The sequence below is a fragment of the Mirounga leonina genome, unplaced genomic scaffold (genome assembly GCF_011800145.1).
Source record: "Mirounga leonina isolate KUSES-001 unplaced genomic scaffold, KU_Mleo_1.0 Mir_176, whole genome shotgun sequence".
NCBI classification, from domain to species: Eukaryota; Metazoa; Chordata; class Mammalia; order Carnivora; family Phocidae; genus Mirounga; species Mirounga leonina.
This window is the reverse complement of record NW_023270454.1, coordinates 8,595,891-8,609,293: the sequence shown is the minus strand read 5'-3', so window position 1 is coordinate 8,609,293 and position 13,403 is coordinate 8,595,891. Positions and strand designations below refer to the sequence as shown.

General features: G+C 34.3%; 1 protein-coding gene and 1 long non-coding RNA gene across 2 annotated transcripts in view; one reads left to right on the top strand and one right to left on the bottom strand.

Moving 5' to 3' along the window:
- Positions 1–7,308, top strand: part of LOC118022126 — a 66,946-nt gene extending 59,638 nt beyond the window's left edge. The window contains exon 3 of the long non-coding RNA XR_004682380.1: positions 7,223–7,308. This is a non-coding gene — a long non-coding RNA (uncharacterized LOC118022126). The remainder of the gene's footprint in view (positions 1–7,222) is intronic.
- FZD3 (frizzled class receptor 3) overlaps positions 1–13,403 on the bottom strand; it is a 91,992-nt gene that overhangs the window by 8,962 nt on the left and 69,627 nt on the right. Inside the window, exons 5-6 of the mRNA XM_035022638.1 lie at positions 11,721–11,869; positions 7,301–7,534 (exon numbers count right to left, since the gene is read on the bottom strand). Of these exons, the coding sequence (XP_034878529.1) occupies positions 7,301–7,534; positions 11,721–11,869 (383 nt within the window). The remainder of the gene's footprint in view (positions 1–7,300; positions 7,535–11,720; positions 11,870–13,403) is intronic.

Sequence of the window (13,403 nt, the reverse complement as noted above, 5' to 3'; positions counted from 1 at the left end):
TAAATTAGGTGAAAGATTTTTCCAAATATAACTTGCCAGGTAATTTGGAGATCTTTCACCTCTCAAATGACTTCAAAAGCATCTATTTCAAATAAATATAGCAAATGAAAAAAGCCAACTATGATACAGTTTAATGAATGATATCAAAGTAATTAAAAAATAAAAACAAATCATTATTTAAATATATGAATTGGGTATTTTCTAAAATAAAACCTAAATCTTTGAGTTTAACAAATTAAGACTCAAAAGATACATTTTTCATAGAAAAAAATTACTATATTGAGTTCTTATGTTGATTTATTTAAATGAAATATAAGGTTATCACAAAATTCTAGAGTATGAACAACCTGCCCATGGATAATTAGGAATCAACTACACAGAAAAATAAATTTAATTATAGTGTTTAATCTCAATTGTATATATGGGAATTACCAAATTTATTTATCTTTTGCCAGTCATTTAAACCACTGTGACTGGGGCACTTAGGTGGCACAATCGGTTAAGTGTCTGACTCTTGGTTTTGGCTCAGGTCATTATCTCAGAGTCATGAGATCAAGCCCCACATTGGACTCCACACTCAGCATGGACTCTGCTTAAGACTCTCTCATCCTCTCCCTCTCTCTGCCCCTACCCCCCTGCTCTTTCCTCTCTTAAAATAAATATTTTTTTAAAAAAACAACACTGTGACCATCTACTCTAATATACAATATAAAAATGTACATTCATTTTAATATAAGTTTAGACAAAATGATAGGAATGGTTAATTTGCTGAAAAGATAATATGGTGTATTCCAAAGTCAAAATGAAAGAAACTTAAAGATGATTGAATCTTTTTGATTCTCTATACTAGTTGCTGCCATTAATATAAATAATTGAATTCATTTTGGTTTAATCAGTATCTCATTATATTCATTCCCTAGCTTTCCCTTGTTATGTCATCTACTTATCACCTAATCACTCATTCCCAAACCTCCACCTACCTACTCAGCCACTTCCTTTTCTACCCATCCTCTAATCTAACAATTACTTATTCTTTGAAGTTGACATACATGTGTAGGTGTATTTGCCTCAGTCTATTTTATTTCATGAAGCACTGAGATAAATAATTACCCATCAAGGAGTCTGGACTAGAGTGAATATTGAGAAGCAAGGGTGTGTGTGTGCATGTGTGTGTGTGTGTGTGTGTGATCTCATAATCAGATACCATTAGATGATGAGAAAACAATGGCCAAAAGATAGTGTTAACATATAAACTTAAAAACTGACAGATAAGAAAGAAATTTCCATGAGATGGTTTCTGGAATTATGAAAATCCCTATTTAGACTTTTATGTTCAACATGGTCTCAGAATCTTTCAGATCTGCTCTTACGTTCTGGCTATGGCAGAGGGCCTTAAAATAGGAGTATTCATGTACCACACAGAACACCCTTAGTAGACTGTCATTTTAGTTCTGGGCCCTGAATTCCTGGGAAATGCCCCCGTTTCTTTTCTTTTCTTCTTTTTTTTTAAGTAATCCCTACACCCAACGTGGGGCTCCAATTCACAAATCCAAGATCAAGAGTTGCATGCTCTACCGACTGGGCAGCCAGGCACCCCTAAATACCCATATTATTTCTTTTATTTTCTTTTTTTTAAAAACCCACATTATTTCTAAAGTCATTAGTTATTCAACAGATTTGTCTCTTGATAGCTAGACAGACAGACAATACAGACAGATACACAGATAAAGATATATGCCTAGCACTATGCTACATATTATGGGGAAATACAGAGATGTCTGTCACCTAGTTCTCATTCTCCAGAAGTTACAAACTTAGCTGAGAAAAGACAGCTGTATGGAAAATAGGTCATACCCCCCAAAATGATTAAAAAGCAATTAACTGCCATGGAGACGGGAATTAAGTAGGCCTTAAAGGATGGGTATAATTTTGATTAAACAGAGAGGTAGGAAAGGCCATTATAGGAAGTCATAATTTCTCCTCTGGTTTTCATAACACTATACTTTTATTTATTCCTTCATATGTCAATAAGCACTTTCTTTGAATCACATTCTGGCTATTCTTCCTATGTTATTATTACTGTAAGTATTTAAACCAAGGACTCATTCTTGGTCTGTTCTTTTATTATGTTTCAAATAATTCCATCTCATGATTTTAATTATCAATTACCTTATATTAGTGATTATAAACTTTCTTATCTAAACTCCAGTTCCATTCAGATTACAGAGGCTGAAATACTCTATATTTCATTGCCTTCAGAAATTCTCTACTCAGTATGAATTTATCTTTTATTACCATTCATTTACCCTATATATTTCCTCTAAGATATTTTCATAGGCCAATCTGATCTTTCCCTTATAAAGTTCTATAACATCAATCATCTCTAACACTCACTGTTTTAATTATATGCTGACTTGCACTATTATGTAATTGGCTCTTAGGTAAATATGTCTTATCTTTCCTATAAGATTATGCTCCTAGGGGCGCCTGGGTGGCTCAGCTGGTTGAGCATCTGCCTTTGGCTCAGGTCATGATCCTGGGGTTCTGGGATCGAGCCCCACATTGGGCTCCATGATAAGCAGGGAGCCTACTTCTCCCTCTCCCCCTGCTGCTCATTCTGCTTCTGCTCTCTCTCTGTCAAATAAATGGGTGACATCTTAAAAAAAAAAAAAAAAAAAGATCATGCTCCTACAATGCAGAAATTATACCTCACCTCACCTTTCTTTCTTCTATATAACTATACACAGAATGCCACATGCAAAGGTGTATTATAATTGTTCTTCCTTATTGAAAAGGATGAGGCTAATAATGTCAAATGTCAAATAATGCTGAGAGTTAGTTCATAGAGGGTGGTGTTGACAAAACATATTCTAAAAGACTCTCAGATCCCCTCCCTCCTTATGAATATCTTAAGATAGGACCCATAAATTACTGCAGAAACTTCCCAACTGGGATTACTTACAATCTTCTCTCCTATGCTGTTGCCAAAGTGATCTTTCTAAAACAAATCCGATTTTATTACCTCAAGGCCTCAAGTCCTTTAATAGTTTCTTATTGCTGTCAGTAAGAAAATCCAAACTCCTCAGCATGTTTCATTTGCTCAAGCATATATACTATGCTCTAGCTATCCTCTGGTACCTAACTGCCTGTTTGTCCTCCTTGCTTCCACATATGCTGTTTCCTTGTCTTTAATTTCAACTGCCTCCTCTGCATCCTATTCAAAGTAGAAATCCTGCTTGTGGAGTTTTCTATGACTTTCAATAATAAATTAAATGGTTTTCTTCTCTGGGATCTCAAAGCATTTTGTATATGATTTTATTATACCCATTAAAGTGTATTACAACTGTCTACTCTTCTGTCTTCCATTTTGTGTCCCCAACACTTAGAAGAGCACTTCTCACATAGGAGTGTTGAATGGAAGGAAAAAGGCCAAAAAATGAAAGGATCTTTGAATGTTGTTAAAAAACAGGTCATTGGTGATGTTAGAAAGTACAGTTTAGGTGGATAAGAAGAAAAAAAAAAGACTAGATATATACGAAATGAAGGATGGAATAGGTAGAAAGAAAATATTCAACATATTCATTTCAAAAATCTGCAAGAAAAGAAAAAAGAAATGGATGAAAGAAAAAATATCACAAAGAAAGACTGCTTTTTTAAAAACACAGATAGCTGGCCAAGTTAGAAGGCAAAAGAAAGCAATTTGAGAGAAAAAACCAGAAGATTTAAAAAGAGCAAGTACAGAAATCATATCCTATACTCAGAGGACAGAGATGACAGAGAGAAAGGCTAGAATGAGACTGGAAGAATATAAGACATTGTTGAAACAGATGTTTCAAAGTAAGCATAGAATACTTTCCATTTCAGGCATTAGAATTTTCATTCTTTTAGTTTCCCAAACTAGAAATCTTAAAAACAAAAACGCCCCAAACCAACCAAATGAAAAAACTTTGGCACGTTCCTTCTATCCAGCTATTATTAATCTATAACCAACTATCATTTCTTCTTTGTACATATCTTTCAAATCAGCTCTTTCTCTCTCCCCCTGACACTACTCTCCTACCTGATAAGCCTTCATCAACTCTCAACTGAATTATTGCAAAGCTCCTAAGAAGTTTCTAATTCTAGTGTCTCCATCATCAAATTTAACAAGAAAACACATCCAGCCTTCTCATTCTCTGTGAAGCTCTCTCTGACCCTGTCTTGGACCAGATTCACTCCCTCCTCCATGCTACTACTGCTCCTACAAAACAGGGGTTGGCAAACTCTGGCTCACTGGCCAACTCTGGCCCCTTCATATTTTTATAAAGTTTAACTGATAGGTAAATAAATAAAGTTTAATTGGAAAAGCCATTCCCATTCTGACTTTACATATTTATGGCTGTTTTCAGGCTACAATGGCAGAGAAGAATGGTTACAACAGAGACCATATGATCCACAAAACCTAAAATAGACTCTACAATGATACTTTTATTTTACTTTACTTGTTCACTTATAATAATAATAGAAGTTGATATCAGGTACTTACTGAGATAAGCACTGAAGTAATTACACATATTTTACACATATTATCTCATTTATTCTTTACAACATTCCTTTTTTTTTTTTTTAAGATTTTATTTATTTATTTGAGAAAGAGTGCAAGAGTATGACCATGAGCAGGGGTAAGGGCAGAGGGAGAGGGAGAGAGAGAAGCAGACTCCCTGCTGAGCAGTAAGCCCAACATGGGGCTCGATCCCAGGACCCTGAGATCATGATTCGAGCTGAAAGCAGACGCTTAACCGACTGAGCCACCCAGGAGCCCCTTTACAACATTCCTAAAGGAGCAGATATTCCCATTTCCATTTTACAGATGAAGAAACTGAGGATTTTCATTCCAGACCCTATGTTTTTAACTACAACACTAATACGGACTATATTCTCTTTCTTGAGTTTGTTAAGAACACAGATCATGCCTAAATCATCTTATTCCCAGAGCCTAGCACAGTGCTTGACATAGTATGTATTCTATAATTGTTTGCTAAATTAATCTTACTAACATATCCACTTTCATGCTGGCCTTCTCCCTGCTCAATACCCTTCGATATCTCTATATTTGCTTATTGCGTCAGGTCTAAACCTCTAAACTCCTCTGACTGGCTTTAAGTCTGACCATAATCCAGGGCAACTATACCTAGCAAAGTTCAAAAAGCTTAATTGTGTCCAACTTCTTCTAGGAGTTTTATGGTTTTGGGTCTCACATTTAGGTCTTTAATCCATTTTGAATTTATTTTTGTGTATGGTGCAAGAAAGTGGCCTGGTTTCATTCTTTTGCATGTTATTGTCCAGTTTTCTCAACACCATTTGTTGAAGAGACCGTCTTTTACCCACTGTATATTCTTGCCTCCTTTGTCGTTGATTAATTGACCATATTGTGTGTGGGTTTATTTTTGGACTCTCTATTCTGTTCCATTGATTTATGTGTCTATTTTTGTGCTAATACCATCTTGTTTTGATTAGTACAGCTTTGTAGTGTATCTTGAAACCTGGGCTTGTGATACCTCCAACTTTGTTCTTCTTTCTCAAGATTGCTTTGGCTATTCAGGGTCTTTTGTAGTTCCATATAAATTTTAGGATTATTTGTTCTAGTTCTGTGAAAACTGCTGTTGGTATTTTGACAGAGATTGCATTACATCTGTAGATTGTTTTGGGTAGTATGGACATTTTAGCAATACTGGTTCTTCCAATCCTTAAGCATAGACTATCTTTCCATTTGTTGTTCATCTTCAATTTATCTCATCAATGTTCTATAGTTTTTGGAGTATTGGTCTTTTGCCTCTTTGGTTAAGTTTATTCTTAGGTATTTATTATTTTTGGTGCAGATGTAAATGAGATTGTTTCCTAAATTTATGCAATAGATTTCTGTATATTAATTTTGTATCCTGTGACTTTACTGAATTTATTTATCAGCTCTAATAGTTTTCTGGTGGAGTCTTTAGGGTTTTCTATATATAGTATCATGTCATCTGCAAATAGTGAAAGTTTTACTTCTTCAGTACCAATTTGAATGCCTTTGAACATAGACAGTAATCTCTCTGACATCAGCCATAGAAACATTTTTTTAGATATGTCTCCTCAGGCAAGGGAAACAAAAGCAAAATTAAACTACTGAGATTACACTAAAATAAAAGGCTTTTGCACAGTGAAGGAAATTGTCAACAAACAAGGCAACCTACTGAATGGGAGAAGATATTTGCTAATGATATATTCAATAAGGGGTTAATATCCAAAATATAGAAAGAACTTATACAGTTTAACACTAGAAAAACAAATAATCCAATTAAAAGATGAGCAGAGCAACTGATTAGACATTTTTCCAAAGAAGATATACAGATGGCCAACAGACACATGAATAGATGCTCAATATCACTAATCATCAGGGAAATACAAATCAACACCAAATGAGATATCACTATATACGTGTCAGAATGGTTAAAATAAAACAGACAAGAAATAAGACATGTTGGTGAAGATGTGGAGAAAAAGGAACCCTAGTGCATTACTGGTAGGAATGCAAACAGGTGTAGCCTCTATGGAAAACAGTATGGAGGTTCCTCAAAAAATTAAAAACAGAATTACCATACGGTCCAGTAATTCCACTACTGGGTATTTACTCACAGAAAACAAAAATACTAGTTTGAAAAGATATATGCACGCCTATGTTTACTGCAGCATTACTTACAATAGTTAAGATACGGAAGCAACCCAAGTGTCCATCCATACATGAATGGATAAAGAAGATGGGGGTATATATAAAAATAGAAAACTACTCAGCCATAAAAAGAATGAGATTTTGCCATTGGTGACAATATGGATAAACCTAGAAGGTAAAATGCTAAATGAAATAAATCAGACAGAAAAAGACAAATACCATATGATTTCATTCACATGTAGAATTTAAGCAGCAAAATAAATGAACAAACAAAGAAAAAAGAGAGACAAACAAACAGACAAAAGACTCCTAAATACAGAGAACAAACTGGTGGTTGTCAGAGCGGAGGTGGGTGAGGGAATGGGTGAAACAGATAAAGGAGATTAGTATACTTTTTATGATGAGCACTGAGTAATGTATAGAATTGTTGAATAATTATATTGAATATCTGAAAGTAATATAACACTGTATGTTAATTATACTTCAATTAAAAACATTTTTTTAAATACAAATAATGTCCAACTTCTATTTCAGAATTGGCTACTCTTCCTTCTTAAGCTGTGTGACTCTAATTCAACACATGAAATAAGCTAAGCTACCAGTGAAACTCACCTGCCATCACGGGATCTGTGGAGACTGCCGTGGTAGCTGCTTACTTTGCTGTGGACACTCCCTGCTTTGCTTCTCTGATCATCCACCATAGCAAGCTGAGTTGAAGAAGCATGTGTGGATGTTCCTTGAGTGGAAGTTCCCCTTGATTTTCTTATAATAGGAGTATTTGGATCCCTCAGAAGAGACTGAGCAAAATCAGGTTCCTGTAGTACCTGTCGGCTCTCATTCACTATCCTAGAAAACAAATACTAAGTTTAAGATACAGACTAACATCCCTATAGACCAATAAATGTGACACACTGACATTATTCTTGAAATTAATTGCTCTCCAAATAATGTCTTTAGGAGAGATATAAGGTAACACTGTTGACAGAGGAAAGAATTTAACAAAGATCGTGTCAAACTGTACTCTAAAGTGGTATGACGGGAAGAAGCCTGTATTAGAATAAGGAAGTCTGGATTTTAGTTGAATAGATACATGATCTTAAGCAAGTCATTATCCCCTTTCCTTCATTTTCTTCATCTATAAGATGAGGCTATACAATTTCATCATTTCTAAAAAGTCCCTTTCAATTAAAGAAATTTATGATTCTCAAGTACACTGAAATATTACAAAGATATTACAGTTGAGAAATTTTTTCTTGCATGGTTTATGGATGTATTGGAGGCCTCACTGTAGCACAGATATATATATATGTGTATATATATATATATATTTTAAAGATTTATTTATTTTAGAGATAGCGCACGTGCACACACACACATTCAGAGGGAGGGGCAGAGACAGAGAGAGAGAATCTCAAGCAGACTCCCAGTGAGTGTGGAGCCCAATGCGGGGCTCCATCCCATGACCCTGAGATCATGACTGAAGTTGAAATCAAGAGTCGGACACCCAACTGACTGAGCTACCCAGGTGCCCCAACAGATATATTTTTCAACTTGTAAGAACAGTTGTTTAAAGGCTACAATTTGGTTTAATGGTGAAACAGTTGTTCAGTGCTAGAAGAAACATGAGTGGTCATAATTAGAACAAAATGTATTAAAAATTAATTTAAGCTAACATAAAATTAATTACCAGACATCTTAAAGGCTTAAGGAAAAAAACTTAAGGAGATGAATTATCGTCAAGAACAAAAGTTTTTAACTGCTATGAAAAGGTTAAAAGCAGATAGATGTTTATGATAATGAACAAAGCAGTAATTAAATTGATAAAAGAGCCAGTTAAATAGTTACAAAGATCAGAGTCTCAGTTTATATAAATGACTATGAGAATCAGAGGTTAAAGTTAAAATCAGATAAATAATTTCATGAAAAAATAAAGCTCCAACATATATAGATTGGATTATACACTGAGAAAGTACATATATTCTAAATTTTCAGATTACAAAAGGATTGTTGTTACTGCTACTATTTTTAGTGGTGAGGTAGAAGGGCTAAAGGAAGGCTAATACTTGTTGAGTACCCGCATTGTGCCAGGTATTTTACATAAACTCTCCTTTGATCCTTCTTAATAATGTTTTTATTATGGAGATCAATGTCCTAAGAGGGTATCTCTAAGAGGATATTATGTATCTATTGTGAATAGATATCTATTAAGAATAAATACTGTGATCTCTGTTTCATAGATGAAAAAACTGAGGTTCTAAAGGATTAAAGAACTTTCCAAAGTCACACAACAAAACCAAGAGTCAGGGATCAAACTTAAGTTTAAATGGCTTAGAAGCACCAGGGTGGCTCGGTCGGTTAAGTGTTCGACTCTTGATTTTGACTCGTGATCTCAGAGCTGTGAAATCCAGCCCCACATTGGGCTCTACCTACACTGGATGTGGAGCCTGCTTGAGATTCTCTCTCTTCCTCTCCCTCTGCCCCTCCCCCCCACTCTTGCGCTCACTCTTAAAAAATGGCTTAAAAGCCAAATGTAATGACAAAATATAATGTTTATAATATTATATATATGTATATATAACATATGTGTATGTATATGTGTGTGTGTACATATATATCTCCTCAAAGTGTCAAAAACTGGATAGAAGAATGAACAAGTCAAAACAGTTAAAAAAAAAAAAACAAACCCAAACAGTGTATGTTTCTCTGTCATCAATGGCCCTAATCATAGATTCATACATCCCAAGTCAGCCTTGATTGCTGACTTTATTTTCTGAACTTATTTTTAAAACTTGGTTCAAACTGACTTCTGGTCATGCCAAAAATTTGAATCTACCTTCAAATGGTAAAGGTTTGTCCCCTCACTTTACAGATAAGAAAACAGAGAAATTAAGTGATATGATTTAGATAATTCCAAAAGAAGATTTCTAAAAATATTTCAATTCAACTAGTATAAGCACAATCTTAAATGTGGCTTCACTTAGGGGGAAAACACGAATTTGATTAGCACGATTTTAGAAACTAGTCTCTTTGTAGCACAGTACATAATAAGCAAAGACGAGAGTCTAGAGTCAGACTGCCTGGGTCTGAATCTCAATTCTAGCAATCACTATGAAACCCTGATTCCATGCCTCAGTTTCCTTATCTGTAAAATGATGATCTCTCTTACAAGGCTGTTTGAAGGATTAAATGGTTTAATATATATAAAATGTTCAGAACAATGCTTGGAGTATAAAATGTGCTCAATTAATTGGTAACCGTTACTACAATTATTTTATAGTTATTTTTCAAAGGCTAGAGCAGACAAATGCTAGAAATAGCTATGGGATGCTCACACTCTTGAGCTCTAGAATAAGGAGCTCCCACTCCAGCCCAGGGCACAGTCCTGGCTTGTCGGATCACAATGACTTTGTTAGATAGGGATGCATGATCACAGAAAACCAAATAGAAGGGTCTTGGGAGTTCTAACCAGTTTCAAAAGGATTCTGGCCCAATTAGGATCCTCCAAATAACTAGGATGATGCCCTATAAGAGTAGCTTGGGTTTAGTTCTATCTAGAATTTCTAATATAACACTATTATAGAATTGTTTGTGTATGGTCCAGAGATGACCAGCAATGTTTAATACAAGCCCTTTCCTCAGTATTATCTTTTACTGTGATTAAAATATATGTAAAAATTTCAAAGAATACACAGATAAATCACAGTAAATCCCACAAGGACGGATATTCCATGAAAGCAGGGACTTGGCCCATTTGTTTGCTAGTGCATCCCTGGTATCACAACGTTAGTTCATGGCACATAGTAAGTATTCTATAAAGACTTTCTTAAAAAATGAATGCCCAGGAAATACATTTTTGTTGTTGCTGAACAACTCTTATCCCCTTCTTTTCTTCTGTGCTCAATGAAACCTTTACTTAAAGGAGAAATGCATCATCTGATATCCCTAGTAGCAGACTTAGATACAGTAGTAAGAAATATATATTTTAAAATTGGGATTATTTTGTCTCAGTCTAATCTGTGTAACAGAAATGGTTAATTACTGGTAATTTAGAAAATACAGGTTTTGTTAATGAGGCATTTTAAGTTGTATGGGAAAAGTACATTAACCTATATAAGGCACAAGATTTTAAATACAACCTTAAGAGTTTTATAGGCTATCTTCCAAAACCCATTTTCCATGGACCTTAGTTTAAGTAAAATCATAAGCATATAGACGCCACTAACTTAGAATTTGAGGGAATTCAGGTATAGTGTCTACATAAGATTTAAACTGAGTAAAAATTTTGAAATCATTTGTTCCTTTATGAATACTGCAGGGTCTTGTTTTTGTTCGCTTTATGATTAAAGATTCCATAAATATGCCCTCAAGAGATTGCTTTGGCAAGTCTTGTATTTTACCATGACACTCTAATATGCAGTGTGGCCAACTATGAATTACAATAATTTCTTTAATGCATTTCATTATCATTTTATAATGCATTTAATATCATTTTTCTATTTTGGCTTTAATGTGTACTTTATCATAATGGAATAACATGTTATCTCTTTATATAATTTCTGGTATACTTGGAAGAACAATGGGCAATTGGAAAGGGAAGTCTAACCTAATACTTGTGTGATTTTGGCCAAAGCATTTAATCTCTCTGTGCTCAGTTTTCTCATCTGTTAACACAGAAATAATATATAACAGCCTTCACAGGAATATCAAGAAGATCAAGTAATAATATAAGCATTCATTTGTTTTTAATTTTAAGAAAATTATAATTTAAACTTTTAAAAATAAGATCAGCTTTCCCTCAAATATTCTCAACTAGTAAGGTACAGACCTTAAGCCTGGTTCTACTTGGCTATCTTCTCAGAATCAACTTTTAGCTTTTAATTAATACATGCTACTGTGCTAATCACAACTGGTAGCAGCCGAGGTTACAATCACGTTGAAACACATCCTCCAAATCCAAAGTGTTTTCACATAAGCAATACAAAAATTTTATGTGAATGTGAGGTTTATGAACATTGTGATAATTTCAACTTACTCTTTTTTCCTATGACCATGAAAAAAACTGGCCCATTCAAAGCATGTCTTTTTGCTTCCAACCCAAAAAATGGAGGGAATACCAACTATGAGAGCCATCAGGTATTTCATCAGAAAGAGAATCAGGTCTGGACGACTCATTTGAGTAACCTACAAGAAGGGAAAGAAAAATATCTTAAATATATAAAAAGAACTTTCTATCAAAGGCCATTATAAATCTTTTAAATAAACAATAGTAAAGTAATTCTACAAACTTGGTATTTTCATTTATACAGTTCTATAGTTAATTTTCTTGTTATATGGAAAAGATACACACTCCTGAAAATTTGACACTAAGTTTCTATTTTATGTTTTGAGTCCTGTATTTTTCTTATTAGCTCACAATGGTATCTTCTAAAGAAAAAGATTATTAATGTAGAAAATAAGCCATGAATAAGAATAGAGGCTCAAATAATATCTATATTCTTCTTGGCCAATTCTGTTAGTCCTATCATTGGTCATTACAATATAAAAGTAGGAAAGTATTACTCTTTCCCCCCATTTTATTAATTTCTGTTCTCATCTTTTATAGCCCTTCCTTCTATCTACTTCGTTTTACTCTGCTATTTTCAAGCTTCCTCTTTAACCTATGAGTTATTTATAAGTACATTTTCTAGTTTCTAGACAGAGGAGTTTTTAAAAATTGCTTTTTATTGTCAGTTTCAAGTTTAATTATTGTGGTCAAAGAATGTGGTCTATATTATTCTGGTTACCTTAAATTTTGGAGACTTCCTTTTGATTTAAGACTCTGTCTATGTAAGTATTCCTTGTGTACTTTAAAATAGCACATACTCTCTGTTGGGTACAAAATCTTCTATATGTATTAGATCAACTTTATTGGTTCTGTCATTCAAATTTTCTATATTCTCAATTAATTTTCTGTTTACCTGGTTTTTTTTTAAAGATTTTATTTATTTACTTGAGAGAGGACAGAGAATGAGCAGAACGAGGAGGGGCAGAGGGAGAAGGAGAAGGAAAAGCACTTCTCACTAAGCAGATAGCCCAGTGCAGGGCTCAATCCCAGGACCCTAGGATCATGACCTGAGCCGAGGGCAGACACTTAACAGACTGAGACACCCAGGTGCCCCTACCTATCTGCCTTAACAGAGGTATGCCAAAATCTCTCACATAACTGGGGACTCATCAGTTTTCCTTCTAATCCTGTCAGTTTTCACTTTCAAGCCTATGTTAGGTATTATGTTAATTCAATAATGCTCTAGATGCTCATTTTGCTTGTTAATACTCTTCATCTTAAACTGTATTTTATCTGACATTACTATTGCCACATCAGCTTTTCGCTTCATCACAGCAACATATTTTCCAGGTGTATCTTTTCCTATTTACCAACGAATTTCTTTCAAGTCTGTCCCTTTGGGTTATACTGCCTCTTTTAAGCAGTATACAGTTTACTACCACTAAAATGTACACTCCATGAAGAGATTATTTTCCCCACTGTTTTATCCCCAGAGTCTAGACTAGTGCTTGCACATAGTAGGTACTCAATAAATACATACATTTAAAAATATACTTGGTTTTATTAGAAAAAAATTACAGTTAAAGTGATCAGCACCTCCATCTTTTTTTTTTAAGATTTATTTGTGAGAGAGAGAATGAGAGACAGAGAGCATGAGAGGGAGGAGGGTCA